Here is a 24,789-nt window from a genome sequence, read left to right on the forward strand (position 1 = left end):
AAAAAAAAAAAGGATAAATAAATCCTAGCACTTGAGAAGGGCAGATGCAAGCATATCTGTACAAGTTCAAAACCAGCCTTCTCTACATAATTAGTTCCAGGCCAGCCAAAGCTCTTATAGTGAGACCCTGACTCAAAAATAAATGAGTATATACAAATATTAAATTTACTATTAAAACTGATTTTACATTTTTATTATATTCATTTATTTTGATATGTGTGGCATATGCTATGCTATGTGTAGATCTAAGAACCTGTGAGAATAGTTTCTCTCCTTCCACCATATGGGTCCCAAGGATCAAACTCAGGTCTTTAGGCTTGGAAGCAAGTACCTTTAGCTGATGAGCCATTCAGACTATACACAACCATCACACTTCATTTCCAGAACTTTTCAATTACTCTATGCCCTTTAACACTAACTCTCCGTAACATCACATCCCAAATCCTAACAACCTCTTCTACTCTACTCTACTTTCTACCTTTACCAATTTGCCCATTTCTAGTTCATAAAGAATTGCACAACCTTTAAAAAAAATTAGGAGCATTAAAAATATCTCAATTGCAGACAGGTACAACTTTAGACTTTACTGAAGAATCTGGGCACTAGGCCTGTTTTCGTATTCCATTGCTGTGAAGACACCAAGACCATGGATGGCAACTCTTGTTTAAAAAAAAAAAAAAAAAGCAGGGACTTGCTTAAAGTTTCAGAGGTTTAGTTTATTATCAGCATAGTAGGAAGCTTGGTAGCATGCAGGCAGTCACAATGCTGGAGAAGCAGCTGAGGGTTCTACAACCAGATGTGCAGGTAGTAGAATAAGAGACTGTGGGCTTGGCTTGGGCTTTGAGGTTTCAAAGCCCACCCCTAGTGACAGACACTTCCTCCGGACAAGGCCACACCTCTTAATCCTTTCAAATGCACCACTCCCTGGTGACTAAGCATTCAAAGATAAGAGCCCAAGGGGACCATTCTCATTCAAACCCCAAGGCCCAAATTCTTCTAATTAACTAGGAGCTGTGACTGTCCCCTTGAGAAGAAAAGCATACTGCCCAGGTTGCTGTTGTCTGTCCAGCCAGTAATTTATTACTTCATGCACACACAAGCATACACACTCTAGTGAGACAATAACCTGTCCTATGGAGAAATGACAAAGGCTGAAGGCAGGTCTCTGTGACCCTCAAGCAGTACCAAGAGAGAGGAAGATGCCATCATTAAAATGAGAGGTTTTCTTCACCTCTGTTCCCACTGAGTAGGAAGAAAAGGGTAAGTCAGAGACACTATCCTGCCTACAAATTTGCTAGTGCCTCAGCCCTGCAGAGAAATCATCAAAAGGCAACTCCCGCAACCAGTCCCAGATAAACCTCTGTCTATCCTAATCCCTTAGAAACCAAACCTGCCACTATCTGCCAATGACAAGGTTCAGAAAGTTTCAAGCATCCAACATTATTATGCCCAACAAATAAATGCTAGCTACCAAGAGTTCACTGGGAGTTTGGGCCATTTAGTTGTAGCTTCTCCACTGTGACACAGCATAGCTTCTCACAAAGTCAGTTAATTATCAGCTCTCATGATGTAAACTTATCCCCCATTCTCTACAGTGGATTTTTGAGGAAGAACACCAGGAAACCTGAGGCATTGTTCTCTTCTCACCTGAATCCATATCTTTGTAGTCTGCTCCAAAATGCCTCCACTGGAAACCATAAACTGGGCCCAGGTCCCCTTCCTGTCGGGCAGAGAATCCCAAGCTGTCCAAAAAGTCTCGGGACCCATTGGCATCCCAAATTCTCACTCCCTTGGCGGACAATTCTTTAGCATTTGTGGATCCCTAGAAAAAAATGAGAGTAGAACAGGCATAAAAGGGGATTCTGAGCTACTCATCTCCCACCCATGGCACACTGTCCATGTACAGCCTATCTTTAAGCAGGCTGGTTCTGGCCAGATTCCCTTATTAGAAATTCCCTAACCCTGATTTCTTCTATTCCTTAAGCTTTTAAAAATCTTTGTGTATATATGTATACATGTGGTTGTAAGCATACAGTTCTTGCTTTTTACCTTGAGGGAGGGTCTCTCTTATTCCTGTTGCTGTACCACCCACCCAGGCTAGCTAGTCTATGAGTTTCCAATAGATTCTCCTATCTCCATGGCCCATCTCTCCCATTTAAGTTCTGAGATTAGATAGCACTACCAAATAGGGCTTTATATGAGAATTACAGGGATCCAAACTCAGTCTGTCATATTTATATGGCAAGTGCTTTTATCCATTAAACCATTTCCCCAGCCTTCTCTTTTAATTTTTTCTTCCTTCCCCTCCCCCCCCAGACAGTTTCTATATACCCCTGGATATCCTAGAACTCACTCACTCTGTAGACCAGGCTAGCCTCAAACTCAGAGATCCACCTGCCTCTGCTTCCTGAGTGTTGGGATCAAAGGTGTACACCATCACTGCCTGGCTTTAATTTTCTAAAACCTCCAAATTCCTCATATATTCCTACCTCGTCTGACAGTTTTGAATTTCTGAATCAAACATGTTCCATGTCTACAAATAATACCCTAAGTGGACTTGTTTACTAATACTTCATGTACAGTGTGTTCATGTATCATATCTTGCTAAAGAATTTATAGTGACAATCAGAAGTTAGCTTTTCTGGAAAATGTTTCAGTCACACCAAACTAAGTTTGAATTCTATTTCATTCATCTATATGACCCCAAAAAACTGTATTTACCTCATGTACATTTACAAAACATATTTATCTTATACTTTAACTCATTAGGTTGGCCCCATGATATCCTAACTGGAGAGATCTTACCCCACCCCTAGGTATGATGTACTATAACATCTATCAACAACACATATACTTAGGCCTGTGCCTGATCCTTCTATTAATTCCTCTTGTGACTGCTTCAGCTTCATCTTATTGAAGAACACCATAGCAGAATTTAACACACATGTCAAATGAGGTACAGTTAACACTAGCAAACTGCTTGGTGCTTAGTAGACATTCTATGACATGGCTTACATTCTATCTTCACACAGGTGACAAACTGCAATACAAATAACTGACTTTTCTTTCTTTCTTTTTTTTGTTTAGTTTTGTTTTTCAAGATAGGGTTTCTCTGTGTAACCCTGGCTGTCCTGGAACTCACTCTGTAGACCAGGCTGGCCCAACTGCTGGGGCAAAAGGTATGTACCATCACTGCCTGGCTAACTTCTCCATCTTTTATAGTGTGCTTTAAAAGCCCACCTTTCCCATTTTTAGGGTTGGACTCAAGCTATTTTATGGATGTTCTAGAATTTCTGAGGATTTACCTTGAATCAGAGGCTGCCAGTTACTAAATACACTGTCAACTCATTCTAGAGTAGGTAAGTTATCCAGGGTCTGGTAGGTCCAGGATCATGGAAGTCATATTGAGTGCTCTAGTTTTTACTTATTTTGTGTGTAAGTGTGTTGTACATGAACATGTGTGTACCTGAGCCCATAGAAAACAGAGGACACTGCTCTATCACTTCCTACCTTTCCCTTGAAACAGGGTCTCTGTCTAACCCTGGAGCTTATTTAGGCTAGACTAGTACCCAGGAAAGCACCAAAGATCCTCCTATGTTCACCCTCCCATTATAACACTGGGGTTACAGATATATGCAATCATACCCAGCATTTTTAAATTTTATGTGTATGGGTGTTTTTCCTGCATGTGTCTGTACAAATGTGCATGCAGTGTCCAAGGAGAGCAGATGATATTGGAACTAGAGTCACAGATGCCGAACAAGAGCAACAAATGTCCTTAACTGCTGAGCCATCTCTCCAGTCCCACACACAGAATTTTTTTTTTTTCCCCAAGACAGGGTTTCTCTGTGTAGCCCTGGCTGTCCTGGAACTCACTCTGTAGACCAGGCTGGCCTCCAACTCAGAAATCCACCTGCCTCTGCCTCCCAAGTGCTGGGATTAAAGGCGTGCGCCACCACCGCCCGGCTCAGAATTTTTATGGCTGCTGGGAACTGAACTCAGGTCTCATGCTTGTACAACAAGCCCTCTTTACCTACTGAGCCACCCCCCCAAGTACTCTAAAGGAGCTGTAGTATGGCCCAGACTCAGCTTGGGAGTACTCTCCTGGAGTACTCTCAACCAGCACTAGACAGAACCTCACTTGTTCTGGACGAGGATACAGAGGAGGCTGTCATCACATATTCAAACCTACTCGACTCTTTCGTATCGACTGACCCAGTAATCAATACATATTGAGTACATACATGTGGCTGGCTATATTCTGGACTTAGGAATACAATAGCAAGTAGGAGAAAGATTCTCTAACTTTGGGAAACTCACAGGACATTGTACTTATTTATCTCCCATCCAGAAAAATCAGGAAAAGCTGATTTAGAGGCCAGTTGATGATGTTTCCCTATAAAGAGAGACAAAGAAGTGAGAAGAATCTATCTTGATTAGGTCAAGGCTGTCTTAGTGGGACTGGATGGAGAGAGAATCATATTCCATATAGAAAGAAAAGGTAGTAAGTACTGGGAATGGCAAGTGCCAGAGGCCTAGGTAGGAATATCCCAGTGTTTTCAGATTAGTGAGGAGAGCAGGATAGTGGGAGAGAGTAAACTGAACTGGAAAATGAAGCAGAGAAGTGGAAATGGCTAACAGCTGCCATTCTAAGACTGGGATTGTGAAAACTGACAGCTTCCAATAGCAGTACCACCCTTACCTTGATAAACCACAACAACTCCTCCAAAACACCTTTCCAGAACACTCGTTTGGTTGTAAGCAGAGGAAATTCATCTGAAAAACAGTTTGTCATACAGTTAAAACGTGGAAAAATATAGCAACCCACCATCCAGCCTTCTCTGTGGAGGGAAAGTGCCTGGGACCCAAAACCCTGGAGCAGCTGCAGGAAAAGAGAGAGCTCCTGCCCAGCTAAAGGACAAGTCAGTGACACCACAATTCTCCAGGAGATACTCAAAAGGAAAAAGTCCCCACCCACTAATCAGCCACTGTGAATGCTATCACTGGGCTGTAATGACAACACTCAAAATGTGGCCTGAGACACAGCCTAAAGCGCCCCCATACCCAAGTCCACTATGCCATGGGCAGAGAGGTGATATCACTCATGTAAAAACTGAAGAGTTTTCAGATATTTGGAAAGCAAACTAACCTAGTATATGGAAACAATTGTTTACTCCTCGGAATGGCCATCAGGGAACTTTTTGACCTCCACTTCACAGGTACCCAAAGGAAATGTACAAGTGTCCACAGCTTAAGAGGCAAAGGCAAAGGCAGGTGAGGCAACCCACAAGGCAAAGTGAAAATGCCCAGGTTAGTGGTGTAGTCTGAGTAAATGTTTCGCAATCAGAGCACTACTTCCATCTTTAACATCATCAAAAAGCTGACTGAAGATTAGAGAGATAAAGGACAAAAAAAAAAAAACTTCGCAGTCTAAGCAGAGGAAGTGAATTAAAGACTGGGTCTGTGGTTCATCAGGGCCCACAGTTCTTGAAGGTCCTTTAGGCTGGATCCATCTATGCAGTAAAAGTTGTAGTTTCCAGCTCCAGATAATGTTTGAGACTAAGTAAATTCCCTAAGAGTGGGCATATCCCCACTCAAAGCTACTTTCCACGCCAGTGTCAGGTTGCTTTTCATTTACCCTAAACACCACCATTTGCACCTCTATCCTCAGCCAACACCTAGGAGGTCCTGTGCCCTTCCCGGCCCTGTGTCTGAGTTCATCCTTTTCTCCTAAGCATCCTCTGGTTCCTCTTTAAAAACAAAGGCTGATGGAGGAAACCCCACAGTTCCCGCCTCTGGTCGGGGTTCTCCCCTTTTCCCGCGCAGCCGTAGCACCGCCCAAGCCATTTTCGCTCCAATTTTAAAAACAGTAGCAAAGGGGAACAGGCGAGGAAGAGAAAGAGGAGCAAAGTCAGGACCTCTGGGCAAGGTTTGGACAAGCTCGGACAGGTTTCTTCACACTCCCACCGATCGGGCCGCACAACTGGTTGAAACTGGATTCGGGAGAAATGGTTTAACAGGGATTAAGGTCAAAGGCAGACCTTTAAAACCTGGTTTACTTGCAGTAGCGGTCACCTGGGGCAGGCACGCGAAGTTTAGGACTCCTAGAACCTCAAAGCCAGGCTTAGGGCTGTCCAAGGCCGCCCGTCCCTAGCCTCCGCACGCCCAGCCCGCCGGACGTCCTCCCGCAGTCCATCCCGCTAGTCCAGACCAGCCCCAGCTACCTCTCAGGCTGTATCGTGCCTGCATGCCGAACACCGACAGGGTGCCAGTGCCCGTGCGGTCCTCCTTCTTGAAGCCGCAGCGCAAAATGTGCTCCACCTGCTTCAGGTACTGGAGTTCTCCATGCTGCGGGGCTTCTGCGCCCAGCTGCTGAACGCCAGACTGCAGCTCGGAGCCAACAACCAGCATCGCGGAGCAGGCTGGCGGCAGTGGAGTCGGCGCCAAAACCAGGACCTTCCGGGCTCCCTTTTCCTCCAACACGAGCCCGCCTCTTCCTGTTGGAAAGCTTCTGGCCGCCAGAATTGGCGGAACCCGCTCCCACGAGGCTGAAGTAGTTACAGTTTACAAGGCAAACACCTGCTGACTTTCTCAAATCTGGATTTACCCTATTTTGGCATTAAGAGCCTATAGGATCAGGATGTGGGGACACACACTAGTAATCCCAGCTCTTGGGAGGTTGACACTAGAGTATTTGGAGTTTAAGGCAATCCTTTGCTTCATATCAAGTTCAATGCCAGCCTAGGTACTTGAGACCCTATCGCAAAAAGAGCCTTTGGCTTATACTAGAACACACCAGAGCCTGCCTTTTGATGCACTGACCCTAGGGATTTCATTTTCCAAGCCAGAAAAGAGGTTGATTTCTTGTTCTCAAAAATTTAAAAACAAACCCTGTTATTTTGTTGTGGAGTCTGCTTAAAACCGACATAAACCCAACATAATTCAAACACCAGATCAATTCAGATGTCACTCAGCTCAAAATTTCAAAATTTAATGCCATGTTTTTCAATTTAACCACTGGTGAATAGAGCTATTTGATGAGTTTAAAATGTCCCAATACACGTTTGTACACGAAACAAGAGATCTATATCTACCATTTTATTTAATGCATTGTAGGTGCCCAACAAGCTTTTTAAATTTTGGTTATGTCTAGGGATATAAAGAATAGGATTTTGGCTCTACTGAAGCATTCTAAACACTATCAACATTCCCCTTGCATCGCCCAAAGATTAAACCCCAAGCTTCTCACTTGTTCACACCACCACTTGAGCAATAAACTTAGCCCAAGTCTATATTTCTTAGGGTTTTTTTTCCTCTGTATCTCAAATTTGTCATTTTTGCATGTGATATGAGTTGGGTATTTCCTGAAGGAGATTAGATGTGTTAAAAGGATTGCTAGCTAGCCTGTGGTATTATTGGAAGGTGGTATAACCTTTAGCAAGTGAGGTCTAGTGACTAGAGGTAGTCATTCTTGAAGGTGACATTGGTATCCTGGCTGCTTCCTATTTCTCTTTGCTTCTAGCCAAGGTAAGCAGGGTCTAACTTCACAATGGGGAATCACGATAATATGCTGTGTATGATAGAATGAGGTGCTATTCCTCACAGACAAAAAGGAAACTAAAACAAGCAACCATGTTCTGAAACCTTCAGCCAAAAGTAAACCCTGGTAAGTTGATTGCCATGGGTATCCTGTCAAAGTGAAAAGAGACTGACACAGCAAGATGCCCCTGTCTTCCTGCTAAAGTTCAGCCTCAAAATATTTATGTTTTGGGGCTGGAGAAAGGGCTCAGCAGTTAAGAGCACTGGTTCAATTGCCAGAACCCATGTGGCAGCTCGCAAACATCTGTGTAACTCCAGTTCCAAGAGATTTGTCAGCCACATCTAGCCATTGTAGGCACTAAACACACACATGGTATGCAGACATACATGCAAGCAAAACATCCATATGCATAAAATAAAATAATTTTAATGTAAATAAAAATAATTTTAATGTAAATAAAATATGATGGAAAGGATTCTATAAGAGATTAGATAATCATCTTTTTTGTTGTTGGTTTTTTGTTTTGTTTTGTTTTGTTTTGTTTTGTTTTGTTTTTTCGAGACAGGGTTTCTCTGTGTAGCCCTGGCTGTCCTGGAACTCACTTTGTAGACCAGGCTGGCCTCGAAGTCAGAAACCTGCCTGCCTCTGCCTCCCAATCACCTGCTAGGATTAAAGGTGTGTGCCACCACTGCCCAGCTGATAATCATCTTTTATCTGTACCCCTGTTTATTTAGTCAGCTAAGATAATGTTGACTATTTCTATGTGGTTATGTTTCATAAAACAATCCAAAGAAATTTATAAAAATGGTTGGCCATTACAATTTACTTAGAAGCATTACAGGAAACATTTCATAAGCTTAGCATTCTTTCTATATAATTGTGTGTGTGCTCACTGAAGCCATACTAAGCTAAAGGGCATTGAGTTACAGGGTAGCAGTAAGTTGAAAATCTATTTTGTTCAGTAATATTCTAGCTTTTCCTCACTGCTTTCCCACTAAAACTCTGACTACTGTAATGGCAGTTCTTCCAAATTATTTTTTCCTTTGGGAAGTAGATACTCTTTTATGAAGGAGAAAAAAAAGTAGTATCTTTTCCTTGCCTATCACAAGGTCATGGCTAATGTTAAATAAAAGGACAGGTTAATAAGATAAGTTTATTAATATATTTACATAACCCAAGAATGGGCTTTCCTACCCTCATGGAAAATACCTTTACTGTGGCCTTCTTTGAGGATCTTGTTTTTGATGGAAAAGGTCCTTTCAAGGTGGCTGATGAATACATGTTAGCCAGAACAAGTGATCCTCAAACAAACATCTATTAATTCATTTAATGAACATTTCTATCACAATTCCTTCCTTGCTTGTGTCAACAAGGAGCAAGCAAGCAAGGATATGGTCTTCATAGAACTGATTTTCCAGCAGAGACAAATGATTAGAAGTGTTCTCTTAGTTTGTTTTCAAGTAAGATTTTTTTAGTTGGGTCAGGATGTGACACATAACAGACAGAACCTAGGTTCATCCCTTAGTGTTGAGGGCTAGACCAACTTGAGGCTTTCCCTGAAGCCCTGATGTATAGAGAAGGAACATCCTCCTTCTCTGAAGCCAGAACATGCTTGGCAGAACTGGTATTGGCCTGGGGCCAGAACCTTGGGAAGCTTCAGTTCCAGATCCTAAGAACCAAATTCTTCCCACCCTTAGGGACTACAGATATCAGTCACAAGGCTGCTGAGTGCTTGGTCTGTAATGTTCTTGAGATACTCTGTGTGCCCCATGTGCAACACTGCTTGTAACCTTCCTGCTTCATCTCATTTATCCCCTAGAAGTAGTACATAATATGCTGTACACAACAAGCTTGGCATAAGACATAGCTTATGCAAGACCTCCTAATCCCAAACATATCTATTTCCTTATCTTCTGATCTGGTCCTCTCTCTCAAGACCTGTTACTCAAGAACAACCTGCTGGTCCAGGTCACCCTAGTGCCACAAAGAACAGTCAGTTCATAGTCATAGTAATTTGTAATATGTGTTATTTGGTCAATGGGGTATTACAATAGTAGCAATCCAGAATGAATATTTGGCACCTATTGATTTGGTGTTACAGAAGTTTTTTTAAAATTTTGAATCTTAATTTTTAGACATTTAGTATTATTGATCATCAAGAGATATTTAGGCTTAGGGCATAGCCAGCAGAGGTGAGTTGCACACACAGTCCCCTGGTCTACATTGTCTAGCTCTGGGCTCACCCTTCCATTTCAAGGAGCCTTGCAGGACCCCCAAGAGTGTCCTGTTTCCTTGTGGAGGCCCATGGGAGCCCCAAGAACCAGACTGGAACACTGCCCCACCAATCCCTTCCCAATTGGGTCCCCTGGAGCCACAGGAGAGGAAAGTTGCTTGTGGTACCCTAACCTATATTGTAGGTTAACCACCCTCTCTGCCTTCTTGAGGGGTCCTGCTGGCATCAGAATCAACTATTCAACACCAGAAAAAAACAGATGACTGAAGAACAGTGTAAGAACACAATTAACAAGAGGTTGGGCAATATGGCACCACCAGAGCCTAGCAACCCTACTACTGCTAGCCCTGGATATTCTAACAAAACTGGAGACAAGAAGATGATCTAAAATCCTGTATCATTAAGAAAACAGAGACATTTAAAGAGAACATAAATAAATCCCTTAAAGAAATATAGGAAAATACAACCAAACAGGTGATAGATATGAATAAAATTGTCCAAGAACTGAAAATAGAAATAGAAGCAATAGGGCTGGAGAGATGGCTCAGTGGTTAAGAGCACTGACTGCTCTTCCTGAGGTCCTGAGTTCAAATCCCAGCAACCACATGGTGGTTCACAACCATCTGTAATGAGATCTGATGCCCTCTTCTGGTGTGTCTGAAGACAGCTACAGTGTACTTATATACATAAAATAAATAAATAAACCTTTTTTTAAAAAAATAGAAGCAATAAAGGAAACACAAACTGAGTCAATCCTGGAGATGGAAAACATAGGAAAGATAACAGGAACTACAGCCATAACCATCACCAACAGAATACAAGACATGGAAGAATCTCAGGCATAAAGGATACAATGGAAAAAATTGATAATTTGGTCAAAGAAAATGGAAAATCTAAAAAGTTTATGACACAAAACATCCAAGAAATTTGGGACACTATGAAAAGACCAAACCTACGAATAATAGGAATAGAAGAAGGAAAAGATTCCCAGATCAAAGGCCCAGAAAAGATCTTCAACAAAATCGTACAAGAAAATTTCCCTAACCTAAAGAAAGAGATGGCTATAAACATACAAGAAGGTTTCAAAACACCAAATTTATTGGACCAGGAAAGAAAATCCTCCCACCACATAATAATCAAAACACTAAATGTACAGAACAAAGAGATAGGGAAAGAGTGGACAGACTTGCCTTGTCCCTGAATTTAGTGGAACTGATTTAAATTTCTCTCTATTTAATTTGGAGTTGGCTATTGGCTTGCTGTATATTGCCTTTTTGTGTGTTTAGGTATGCACTTTGTATCTCTGATTTCTTCAAGACTTTTAACATGAAGGGGTATTGGATTTTGTCCAAGGCTTTTTCAGCATTTAATGAGATGATCATCTGTTTTTTTCCTTCAGTTTGTTTATATGGTAAATTATGTTGATGGACTTTCATATATTGAACCACCCTTACATCCCTAGGATGAAGCTTACTTGATCATGCTGGTTGATGTGTTTGATGTGTTCTTAGATTCAGTTGGTGAGTATTTGATTGAGGTTTTTTTTTGATCAAAGTTAATAAGAGAACTTTGTAATTCTCTTTGTTGAGTCTTTTTGTGGAAAGGAAGAATTAAAAGTATCTCTGCTTGAAGATGGTATGATAGTATATATAAATGACCCCAAAAATCTTACCAGAGAACTCCTACAGATGATAAACACCTTCAGCAAAATGGCTGGATACAAAATTAACTCAAAAAAATCTGTAGCCCTCTATTTCATAAACTATAAACAGTCTGAGAAAGAAGTTTGGGAGACAACACCCTTAAAAATAATACAAAAAAAAAAACCAATATAAAATACTTTGGTGTAACTGTAACCAAGAAAATGAAAAAATGTATATGACAAGAACTTCAATTCCCTGAGAAAATAAATTGAAGAAGTATCAGAAGATGAAAAGATCACTCATGCCGGTATCTCTGGGCTGGTGTCCTGAGCAGACCTTGGGCGCAAGCTCTGCAGCCAGTCCCACAACACCTAGAGGAAGCTCCACTCCCAGGTACTCTAACAAGCCCAGGATCACAGGATCCCAGAATCACAGGATCCCAGAGACAGCTTGACTCTGAGAAGTTCTGACACAACCAGGATCACAGGAAGGATAGGCCCTAGTCAGATTTAGCAAGGGCAGGTAGCACTAGAGATAACCAGATGGCAGGGGGCAAGCATAAGAAAATAAACAACATAAGCCAAGGTTACTTGGCATCATCAGAACTCAATTCTCCCACCATAGCAAGTCCTGGACACACTACCACACCAGAAAAGCAAGATTCAGATATAAAATCACTTCTCATGGTGATGATACAGGACTTTAAGAAAGACATAAATAGCAACCTCAAAGAAATACAGGAGAATACAGGTAAACAGCTGGAGGCCCTTCAAGAGGAAACACAAAAATCCCTTAAAGAACTACAGGAAAACTTTTTCTTAATATATTAATTTGAAACTTAATATTACCAACATATCCTAATCAATTGAAATCTAATAATATGAGGAATTAGAAATTTGTTGATTGTCATCCAATGCTCTCTCTAATTTGGTAATTGGAGAAATAGGTAAAATATTGTACAATCTGTATATACTTTCAGCTTGTTTGTTTGTGACAGTATCTGGCTGTGTACAACATAAGGGTCTTGAAATCTTGCTTCTCCTATCTCAGCCTCTCTATTAGTAGTATTGTTTATTTCATGTTTTTTCACTATACTATGGTTTTCAGAACAGCTTATATATTTCAAAAGTATTTATATACCTGAAAGAAATGCAGACAATTAAGTTGAGAGGAGGCTTGTAAGAGAACAACGAAGAGTGAGACTGAATGCTTTGCTTGATGTTTGTAACTCTTGTATCAAGTTTGGAGAAGAGGACTTTATAAGTTACTCTTTCTCTGAGATGAATGCTTTTCCAAATTATCACAGCTAATGAACCAAATTCTTACCCTCACCTAATGTCTGTGCCACCCTCCAAGTAGAACCATTGTTCATTGAAACAGCTGGTGAATGACTTCATGGATAAACCATATTTATACATACACCAATTCTTAAATGAATGTAACCTGTTCTCTGTGGGCCGAGAATAAATTCACTCACTCAAGTCAAATAGCTTTGACCATAGCAGGAAGTCTGTATCCAAAAATCGTGCCTACAGTTCAATTCTTGGAGCAGAGAACTGTCAGCTCTCAGCTACAATGGAGATAAAATCCTTTGGTGATGTGAGAGTCATTGAAGTACAGCCTTTTTACAATGAAAGCCAATGTCTAAAAATTGTCCTTATTTTGGACTTGTACCACAGTAAGAGCCAAGATTTTATTTAAACTCTACTAAATACAAAACAAACAAACCAAAAGACTTTATATATTTATGTTCATATAAGAAAATACTAGTAGTAATGTATTATTTTGAAATATACAGTTAATATGTTTGTAGTTATTTAAAATTTATATTGAGAAAAATGTATTCTCACTATTGCTGTAGATGAGCATCTACATAAGACTGTTAAATTGATTGTTGTTTTATATCAAGCAGCTTTTATAATACTTTTATTGTTATAATATTTTATAAATTTTAAGGAATGTGACAAAAAAGATATTGTAGGTATAGAAGGGGAAGTCTCTGGGAGGAGTTGGGGTACAAAAGGGAAACAAGAATGTGATTTAATTCTATTTACTTAAAATATGTTTTTAAATGTTAACAAATTAAGATAAATTGAAATCATGTAACTTTTCTCATCATAATGCAATAAAAGATATATATATATATTATATATATATATATATAATATATATATATATATAACAAAAAGATATAGAAAAGATTACTCATGCTCCTGGATCAATAGATTAACATAATGAGAATGGCCACCTTACCAAAAGCAATCTACAGATTCAATGCAATTCCCAGTAACATTCTGACACAATTCATTACAGACCCTGAAAGAACAATTCTCAACTTCATATGGAAAAACATAAAATCCAGGATAGATAAAACAGTCCTGTTCAATAAAAGAACTTTTAGAGGTATCATCACCATCCCTGGTCTCGAGTTGTACTACAGAGCATTAGTAATAAAAGCTGGATGGTTATGGCATAGAAACAGACAGGTTGATCAGTAGAATCAAATTGAAGATCCAGAAATAAACTCACACACCTATGGAGACTGATTTTTGACAAAACCATACAATGGAAAAGGGAGACCATCTTCAGCAAATGGTGCTGGTCTAACAATGTCTGATGTAGAAGAATGCAAATAAATCCATATTCATCACCCTGCACAAAACTCACATCTAATTGGATCAAAAGCCTCAACATAAACCAGATATACCAAATCTAATAGAACAGAAAATAGGGAATAACCTTGAACTCATTGGTACAGCAGTCAACTTCCTGAACAGAACACCAATGCCTTTGCTTAAGATCAATAATTGATAAATGGGACCTCATGAAACTGAATTTTTTCTGTAAATCAAAGAAGACTGTTAATAGGACAAAATAACAGCCTGCAGATTGGGAAAAGATCTTTACCAACCCTACACCTGACAGAAGGCTAATATCAAAAATATAGAACTTATAAAGTTAGACATCAACAACTCAAATAGCCCAATTAGAAAATGAGGTACAGAGCTAAACAGAGAATTCTCAACAGAAGAATCTTTAATGACTGAGAAACTTTAAAGACTTTAGTCATCAGGGAAATGCAAATCAAAATGACTCTGAAATTTCACCTTATACCCATTAGAATGGCTAAGATTGAAAACTCAAGGACAGCACATGCTGACAAGGATGTGGAGCAAGGGGAACACTTCTCCATTGCTAGTGGGAGTGCAAATTTGTACAGCCATTCTGGAAATTAATTTGGCTGTCTCTCAGAAAAGTGAGACTATTTCTACCTGAAAACCCAGCTGTACCACTCCTGGGCATGTATTTAAAAGATGCTCCACAATACCATAAGGACACTTGCATAAATATGTTCACAGCATCTTTATTTGCAATATCCAGAAGCTGGAAACAACCTAGATATTCCTCAACTGAAGAATGGATAAAGAAAATGTGGTTTATTTACAAACTAGAATACTACTCAGCTATTAAAAACAAGGACATCATGAAATTTGCAGACAAATGGATGGAACTAGAAAATATCATCCTGAGTGAGGTAACCTAGACTAAAAAGAACATGACTAGTATGTACTCACTTATAAGTGGATAGTAGCCATAAAATACAGGAGAATCACACTACAATTCATAGACCCCCCCCAAAAAAAAACAAAACAAGGAGGGTTGACAGGAGGGTGGTAGAATCCTTCTCAGAAGGGGAAATAAAAATAGATACTGAAGTTAGATGGAGAAAGGGAACTGGGTGTGAGAGGGGAGTGGGGGGGAGCAGGTGGAAAATCTGGTGTAGGGAGAGCAGAGGAGAAAGAACAGAATCCTGTGGTGGGTGGGTGAGGGGGTACCCAGGGTGCTATCAGAGGGACAATAGCTGAGACTCCTAACAGTGTGTGTGGAGTGGTATGGGGGATCCTGAAGTAGCCACTTCTTTTAACCAGGCAGGATTCCCACAGGAGGGATAAGCACAGCAACCTACCCACAAAACCTTCTATTCCAAATGTATCACGCCTACAAGATGTGCAGGAACAAAGACAGAGCAGAGATGGAGGAGTGACCAACCAATGACTGACTGGCCAAAATTGAGAGCCACCCCATGGGCAAGAGCCAATCCCTGACACTATTAATGATATTGTTATGCTTGCGGACAGGAGCCTAGCATAACTGTCCTCCGAGAGACTCCACCCAACAGCTAATGGAAACAGATGCAGAGACCCACACCCAGACATTAAACGGATCTTGGAGAGTCTTGTGGAAGAGTTGGGGGGAAGGACTGAGAAACCTGAAGAGAACAGGGACTCCACCAGAAAGACCAACAGAGTCAACTAACCTGGACCCTTGGGGGCTCCCAGAGACTGACCAAAGAATGATCATGGGCTAGACCTAGGTCCCCTGTACATATGTAACAGAAGTACAGCTGATCTTCATGCAGGTCCCTGAGGGGGTACTGGGAGGAGAGAGGGGCCTAATACTGGGAAATAAATAAATTAATAAAAAAGAAATATCTAAGTATAAAAATAGATTATAGACAAAAATTTGGGGGCTGGAGAGATGGTTCAGTGGTTAAGAGCACTGACTGCTCTTCTGAAGGTCCTAAGTTCAAATCCCAGCAACCACATGGTGGCTCACAACCATCCATAATAAGATCTGATGCTCTCTTCTGGTGTGTCTGAAGACAGCTACAACGTAATTACATATATAAACCTTGAGGTCACTTAAGATTCAAGGCTGCTAACCTACGTGTTTAACCACTTAGCCTACTTGTTTAACCTACTTTTAACAGAACAATGTAACCTTACGTATATGTTTAAAGCATCATCGTGCATTCATGTGGAAAGAGGGATGAGTTCATTCACCTTTGACCCATTATCTAGTGGATGAATAGCTAATAAAGCAAAACTTGATCTATACATATGATGAAATATCAGGCTCAAATACCAACCAGTGATACAAGGTGGATGAGCCTTGAAGATACTGAGGTAGAGGATACTTGTCAGTCACAAAAGGATAGGTAATGAATGACTCCAAATAACAAGGTACTAACAGTAATTAGATTTATGGACATAGAATAGTGTTTCAAGAGCTGATAGAAAATAGGAGAGGGAACCTGCTATTAAATGTGTGCAGAGTTTAATTTGAGAAGATGAAAAATGTCTGGAGATAGATAGTGGAGATGGTTGTACAGTGAAAATGTACTCAATTCCTCAGAAATCTACACTTAAAATGGCAATTTTCATGCTCTGCATATTTTACCATAGTAAAAATAACTATGGAGAGGCTATTTCTCTTCACTAAATAAAGGACTGTATAATACTTAAAAAGAGTGGTGAGGCAAGATACTTTAAATTGAGCTCTGTAACTCAAGAGGCATTGGCAAGACAGGTCTCCATGAATTCAAGGCCAGGCTGATCAAAGGTGTATGTTCCAGGACAGCTAGGATTACACAGAGAAACCCTGTTTCAAAATCAGAAGAAAAAAAACTAAAAAACTGAAGTGAGAACCCTTTGTTTAATTAGAAAGTGGCACATTTGGGCTGGAAAAATGACTCAATGGTTAAGAGAGCATACTACCCTTGCAGAAGAACTGAGTTCAGTTCCCAGTACCCTCACTGTGGGGCTAACAACAGGCTGGAACTCAAGCTCTAGGGCATTCAGTGCTCTCTTCTGGCTTCCATGGGCACCTGCATTGAATACACACACACACACACACACACACACACACACACGTAAAATAATTAAAAAAAAAAAAACTGGCAATGGTGTTGCATACTTTTAATCCCAGCATTTGGTTGGCAGAGGCAGGGGAGTTGGAGGCCAGGCAGGCTGGTGTACATTATCGAGTTCCAGGACAGCCAGGGATACATAACAGAGAGACCTTGTCAAAATTAAGAAAGAAAGAAAGAGAGAAAGAAAGAAAGAAAGAAAGAAAGAAGGAAGGAAGGAAGGAAAGAAGGGAAAGCAAAGGAAAGGAAAGGAAGGAAAAAAGAAAGGCAACATATTTGTAGAAATAACAGAACATAAACACCTAGATAATTTAATGTTTATTTTAATTATACAGAGCTTCTGATCTATCATTCAATATAGTAGATATTTACACTTTATTTTAAGAAAGAACATTAATTTTTAACTCAATATGAATTGTTATTAGTCTGCCATTCAACATAAGTACATTAAAAGTTCTTACTAACACAGGGCTAACATACTTTCCTTTAATTATGTTTACTGTGATTAGTCTGCATTCTATCTTAGGATTTGCAGGTCTCTGCCAAAAGGTAATTCTTGTTGGATGCAGGATGTTTTATTGCTTACCTTTTAAACAAAGTAGTTATAGTCAAAATAATAATTTTAAGAACTATAGTCTTATTGTATTTTTTACCGTAGTAATTAAAAGTTCAGAATAGGTAATTTGATAAGTATTAATAGCTTTCAGAAATTTTAATATATACAAAGTAATGAAAAACTCATATGTGTGGATATTGTTATTATATATTAATTAATTGTATAAACTAATAGGCTTCATTTTCATATACATATTCAACATATTTTGATTATATCCACTCCCTATTATTCTTTTCTTTCCTCTTTCTAATTGTCCCCCTACAACTTTTATGTCTCTTCCCTGCTCCTTTTTCTAGCTTCTGTATGAATATTTTCCCTCTAACACATCTTTTGGGTTTTTTGAGATGGAATCTCATATATCCCAAGCTGTCTGAAATTCTCTATGTAGCTGAAGATAACCTTTGACTCCTGAGTTTCTTGCCGTGACCATGACCAACTCTCACAAATGGATATTCTTTTTTTTTTAAAGATTTATTTATTTTATGTATATAAGTACACTATAGCTGTACAGATGGTTGTGAACCTTCATGTGGTTGTTGGGGATTGAATTTTAGGACCTCTGCTCTGGTTAACCCTGCTTGCTCAGTTTCTGCTCGCTCCGGCCCAAAGATTTATTTATTATTATACATAAGTACAGTGTAGCTGTCTTCAGACGTGCCAGAAGCAGGTGTCAGATCTCATTATGGGTGGTTGTGAGTCACCATGTGGTTGCTGGGATCTGAACTCAGGACCTTTGGGAGAGCAGTCAGTGCTCTTACCCGTTGAGCCATCTTGCCAGCCCCACAAATAGATATTCTTAACTTCATCTTAACTGTTAACTTCATCTTAACACTCAATACCTGGTATTCTAAACCCAGCACCAAACAAATAAAGAAGTTCTTCCTTGCCTCTGATATGAACATACGGGTCTTGTCCAGTACACTTTTGTTACTCATGACCCATTATCCTATTTAACAAAATACATGGGACTGAAGGGATGGCTCAGAGGTTAAGAGCACTGACTGTTCTTCCAGAGGTCCTGAGTTCAATTTCCAGCAACCACATGGTGGCTCACAACTATCTGTAATGGAATCTGATGCCATCTTCTGTTGTGTCAAAAGGCAATAACAGTGTAGTGTACTCATGTATATAAAATAAATAAATCTTTTTTAAAATAAACAAAATACATGGGTATTTTTATAACAACGATGATAAAAACATGCCAATAAATGCTTATTAAATACTCAAGATATTGATATAAGACATTGTGTTACAGCCTGTGGAGCCTGTGAAAGTGTAGTACAGTGAAATAAACACATCACAAACCGATAAGAAACATCAAGAACCTGGCATGATGAGCATTCCAGAAGAGGACTCTAAATATATATGCATATATTTATATATATATACAAATATATATATCTTTCCTTTTTGTTTCTTTAGTTTCTTTCTTGGAATTTAGGTAAGCATGACACCCAGGTGTATTCATCTGTCAGAACACTGACAGATGCCTAAAGGATAGGATGCACAAAAGCACTTGGGAGGCAGAGGCAGGGTAATTTTATTGTAAACATTTTGGTGATGTGGCTCTAAATGTGTAGTTAATACCCATCCATGTGTTCCTTCTTTTTCTCCAAAACCTGAAGCCTTACTGGTGCCTATGGAGGTATGTATATAAAGAAAGAAAGAAGAAAAGATAAAAGAGGGAAAGGATAAGGAGAGAAGAAAATATATATAAGTAAGAATTTACTCCCCTCTTGGAAAGGGAACAGCTTTTCCCCCAAATTCCCAGAGTCCACTTGTGTGGAATCAGTAATTCTGGCTCTGAGTTACTGGTGTGTGTGTGTGTGTGTGTGTGTGTGTGTGTGTGTGTGTGTGTGTGTGTGTTCTTTCTGATGGAAAAAGCTATTCCAGAACATGTTCTTATTGAATTCTTCATTTTCTCCTCCTCAGTACCTAGATTATGGGTCACAACCTACTAGATATTTGGTTCATAGCCTAAAAGATGTTGACTGACAAAAAGGGCATCTAAAACTCAAATGCCTGAGTCTGATCTCTCATTGACTCACCCATTGACTTGCTTGATAAAAGGAGACCTCCTACAAAATTTCCTCTGATCTCTACACCCACACATATACACACAAAAATATAATTAATAATTAATTAATTAAGAAGAACTCATTATCAAAGATGTTCAAGGCTGTTTATTTAATGTTATTGATCTTAATTATACATTGATAGTTACTTACTAAAAAGGTCCCTTATGAATGAAAATTTAGAATTGAAATTTGATAATTATTTAAGCTCAGTCATACTATCAAGATTTTTGGGTCTTATTTGTTTGGACCAAATGCCATAACAGTCACTGTGTGTATGGAGCAATGAATTCCACTTCTCTTTCTCCTGACAACTGATTTTAGATTATTTAGCTTTCTACTGTGTCTTGGTTTCCTTTACCCAAAAATTATGGGAGAAATACTTCAAAAAATAAAAAAGAGGTTCATAATAAAGACGTGGCCACTGTAGATGGCAGGTCCTTATTCCAATTCTGTAAGTAATTTTAAGTTTCATCAAGTGTATTAAGTGGATTTGGTCAATATCTGCTTAAACATGCTCTTATTTTTAGACACTGATTAGTCTCAATATTTTAATTTTAAGCAGTTTTCCAAGTATAAATCTTGAAGGGAGGGCTTTTCATCAAATTTGTATTGATTTTTACATTGATTCCAGAAGTAGAATAATGTGAAAAAGAAATTGTATGACTCTGGATACATAACTAAATAGCTTTCCAATAGGCAAAGCCAGGCTGAATGTGATGGATCACACCTGGAGATCAGTCAGCTGGATTATGCAATGAAGGTCTGTCTCATAAAAAGAGGGAAAAATAAATAAAATGCAAAACTAGTTTATAGCCCACTAGTAATCTAAGTTTCTGAATCATCACATTCCTTGGGTCTTACTATGTAGCCCTGGCTGGCTTGGAACTGGCTATGTAGGCCAAACTAGCCTTGAACTCAAACAGATCTCCCAAGTTCTACCTCCAAAGTGCTAGGATTATAGGTGTATGAGTGTCATTTTCTAATAACATTTTACACAGCCCTTTTGCATATTTAATAGCTTCTCCCCAATTCTTGTATTTCTATTTCTTTTTATGAGCTACCTACCCTCTTAACAAAGCTTTCCTAATTAGCTATTCTCTTACCAGGTTTTAAAATGTCCCTTAAAATGCTGTAGAACTTTAGCTACCATGTAGTAAATGACATTAGAGCTCTCAGCATCTTCTTCAGGAGGGTTCTGGTCTGTGAAGTTAGAGGAAGGCAGAATACTTGGGTCTACCATACTTTCATCCTGCTTGGAAGAATCTCCTCCATGGATCTTTGGAACTGCCTAAAAAAGAACATAAGCCAACAAAATGGATCAGTGGGGGAAGGTGTCGGAGCCAGCTGACAAGAGTGAGGCTGAAGTAGAGAGGGCGACTGAATGAGAACGAGAGGACCACGGCTCTGCTGGCAATGGCAAAAGATAAGAAATCTTTTATAGTAAAGCACAGTGTGGCTAAAAATAGAATCTAACAACAATCATGTAGAACAATTTCATGTAGAGCATTTTCTCATGGCAGAAGCATGCCCACTTCTTCATTATCTTGCAGTAAATATTTTCCCCATGCCCAGGTGCATGAGGTTAGCTTCCTTGACCCTTGCACTCACAGCTCTCAAGAGCCTTGAGTTTCTTCCAAAAATATCTTGGGTTCATGGAACGGTTATGTCCTCAGCTGCAGGGAGATTATCAGAAGGTACCCTCTCCTTGCCTTTCAGCAGAGGGGCCACCCCTAAATCTTCCCCTATGCTAAAGAACATTCCTACCACATTGGGTGCTTGCTGCCAAGCCTGATAATCTAACTTAGGTCTCTGGGATCCACATAATAGAAGGAAAGAACTCACTCCCATAAGTTATCCTTTGACCTTCACTCACATAAGGGGATCACTTATCTTCAATAGGAATCAGAACATAGAAGTGAGCTGGTGAAATGTTTAATGAATACTATTGTTTACTTTATAGAGATTAATGTGGAATGCCAAATTTTGTAATTTTCCTAGAAAATTTACAGTTTATGGTTTTATGTGTGAATTTGGCAAGAACCTATCAAGTGTCATTGTATTCTCTCTCTCTCTCTCTCTCTCTCTCTCTCTCTTTCTCTCTCTCTCTCTCTCTCTCTCTCTCTCTCTCTCTCTCTCTCTCTCCTTTTGTTTTCTTTAGTTTAGTTTGGTTTTGAGAAAATGTCTCACTAGATATTCATGGTGACTTCAAACTCACAGTCCTGCCTCAGAGTGCCAAACTCACAGTCCTGCCTCTGAGTGCCACACTCACAGACATGTGCTATTGTACCTGGCTTAGTTACTCTCTTAATAAATTCCCAAGTGCATATAACATACTTTTAAATCATTTTAATGGAACTAAACTTTAAATACAATTTTATGTAACCTTAACATAACTATTTCAAAAATGCTTTCCAATAAATTCCTCTATCAAAAACATAAAGGGCAGTCCAGGCAATGGTGGTTCACACCTTTGATTCCAGCACTTGGGTGGCAGAAGCAGGTGGATCTCTGAGTCTGAAGCTAGCCTGGTGTACAGAGTGAGTTCCATAACAGCCAAGGAGACATAGAGAAATCCTATATAGAGAAACAAAATAAAAGAAAATAAACAAACAAATGAATAAACAAAAACTCATAAAGGGCAAATTAAAATAAGAAGTTTAATAATTAAAGGGAGTTTTTGTTTGCTTGTTGTTGTTTGAAATAGTGTCTCAGATAGTTCAAGCTGGTCTTGGACTTGCTACATAGATGAGAATTTATCCTCCTATTTCCACTTTTCAAAGTGCTCTGGGTTTATAGGTGAATGCCACCATACCTGGCTGCAATTGTAGCTTATAAAGGAATAGTCTGTGGACCTTGTCTACTTATTTGCCTTTTAGTAAATATAACATATATCAGAAACTCCATACAACATTTGTGCCTAGTCTAATACATAATCATATTAAAAACTATAAATAAGCAGGGGCCATACACAAGACTCCTTTTCAACACTTGCAGGTCTATGATTTGCACTTTGCTTTACATGATAAAATATGAGCCATTTTGAGAAGAATGGCTTTTACAGGCCATTCTTTTGTTTAGCAAAGCAGCTGAGTCTGTTGATTCTGGAAAAAACCCACTCTACTTCTCTTCAAGCTTCTTTCTAGTGCTCACTCTGTGTGAGCTCTTACAGTCTTCTGTTCTTCATCTGAAAACTAGGGAATGTAGTACTATTGCCTGCTATGGTTTATATATGATTTATCTCTTCCAAAACTCATGTTAGAATTTGATTCTCAATGTAATAAGAGATTTTAGGGCCTTTGTGAGGCAACAAAATCTCACTGCAGAGAGTTACATCTAGAAGCATCGCATCAGTAAGCACAGGCTGTAAGTTATTATGAGGCAAGTCTGGTACCTCCCCTCTTACAACTCCTCAGTCTTTCTCACACAAGTTCTATTTCCACACTGCTGACTTCCTTCTTGGCATGCAGACACACTCCAGAAACTAAGAAGATGATATTGGACTTTCCAGTCTCCAGAATTGTGCAGTAAATAAACCTTTTTTCTTTAAAAATTTATTAGTCTTCTATTTCCTCCTTCCCCTCCTTCCTTTTTATCCCATCTGCCTCATGGCCTGTGGTGCACAGATCCTCATACATGGGGTTGGGGTGAGACAGTCTTTTTATGTAGCCTTAGCTTGTCTGGCATCTGTTATGTCAGACTAGTCTTGAACTCTGAAATTCTCTTGCCTCAACTTCTAGACTGCTGAGATTACAGATGTACATCACTACATGAGGTTTGTTTGGATTTCTTGAGACAGTCTTCCATAGCCAAGACCATTCTTGAACTCCTGATCCTCTTGCCTCTACCTTTTAAGTGCTGAGAAGATTGCAGGCATTTGCCACAACACTCAACTTTCTTCTTCTTCTTTTTTTTACCTGTTTGTTGTGAGTAGCTAAACTTAGTTTTCAAACTATGCATGGGCTACAACTTGCAGGTTGACAAAGAGTAAAATGTCAGATTCACTAAAAATAACATGAGTTGATTGCTAAAGAGATGCTCTCTGGTGAAACCTTTAAGGAGATTAGCAAAGCAACCTGAATAAAGAGTGGAATGCTGAAGAAGACATTGCTGCAAGACATCTCTAGCTGCACCTAGATCCACAAGAAAATTCTAAAACACAGTAGCTAGAACAGGAGTTGGTAATAGGAACCCAACTATGGCACCTTGATGTCAACTTGGGGCTGGAATCAACTGAGATACATGCCTCTGGATGGTTCTGTGATACTGTTTCCTGGATAGATTAATTGTAGGAGAAGACCCTCCTTTCGAGGGGGTGGCGTTTCCCCTCATATGAGCTCCCCTCATATAAAGAGATCAGGAAACAAAGCTGTTGCTTTTTGCCTGCCTACTTGTCCTCTTTTCTGGTCAGTACATCTGCACTACTATTGCTACTGCCACCACCACTGCTATCCTCGGTTGCTATAAAAACCCAGCTTCTTTAGCTTTTAATGTGGACTGAAGACCAATGACTCTTCAGGAATCCTCAGTGCCTTCAATACTAGAAGGGGTTGCTGATGCTTCAAGCCTAGTAAACTGAGTAACTACTGGATCTTAGCCTCTTAAACATGCAGATCACCATTGTTAAACTACTCAGTGCATATCATGTAAGTCAGTATAATAAATCCACTTTTTAATATTTATTTACTCTATTAGTCCTGTTTCTCTACAAACATCACATCCTACAGACTGTTACATCTTTAGTTGCTACTCCTAATGTTTTTTATACCCAGGTCTTTTTAGGACCCTTGCATGCCAATGCTAACCCCACAAGAATCAATGTGGGGTTATATAATTTTTATATGTTATTATATTATATACTTGATATATTTATATTATGTATAAATATATATTTTATGTATACAAATATATATATTTATATATATAATATATTTATATAAAAATATATTTATATATAAATATAGATAATATA

General features: G+C 39.3%; 2 protein-coding genes across 6 annotated transcripts in view; both read right to left on the reverse strand.

Annotated features, from left to right (window-relative positions):
* Tyms (thymidylate synthetase) overlaps positions 1-6,482 on the reverse strand; it is a 15,744-nt gene extending 9,262 nt beyond the window's left edge. For both annotated transcript variants that reach the window (XM_031368747.1, XM_031368746.1), the window contains exons 1-3: positions 6,225-6,482; positions 4,703-4,776; positions 1,648-1,822 (exon numbers count right to left, since the gene is read on the reverse strand). In XM_031368747.1, coding sequence (XP_031224607.1) covers positions 1,648-1,822; positions 4,703-4,776; positions 6,225-6,411 — 436 coding nt within the window. In that variant the 5' untranslated portion in view covers positions 6,412-6,482. The remainder of the gene's footprint in view (positions 1-1,647; positions 1,823-4,702; positions 4,777-6,224) is intronic.
* Positions 6,483-19,914: 13,432 nt separating this feature from the next.
* Clul1 (clusterin like 1) overlaps positions 19,915-24,789 on the reverse strand; it is a 41,317-nt gene continuing 36,442 nt past the window's right edge. For all 4 annotated transcript variants that reach the window (XM_031368958.1, XM_031368954.1, XM_031368955.1 and 1 more), the window contains one exon: positions 19,915-21,108. In XM_031368958.1, coding sequence (XP_031224818.1) covers positions 20,920-21,108 — 189 coding nt within the window. In that variant the 3' untranslated portion in view covers positions 19,915-20,919. The remainder of the gene's footprint in view (positions 21,109-24,789) is intronic.

The sequence above is a fragment of the Mastomys coucha genome, unplaced genomic scaffold, assembly GCF_008632895.1.
Source record: "Mastomys coucha isolate ucsf_1 unplaced genomic scaffold, UCSF_Mcou_1 pScaffold14, whole genome shotgun sequence".
In the NCBI taxonomy this organism is placed as follows: domain Eukaryota; kingdom Metazoa; phylum Chordata; class Mammalia; order Rodentia; family Muridae; genus Mastomys; species Mastomys coucha.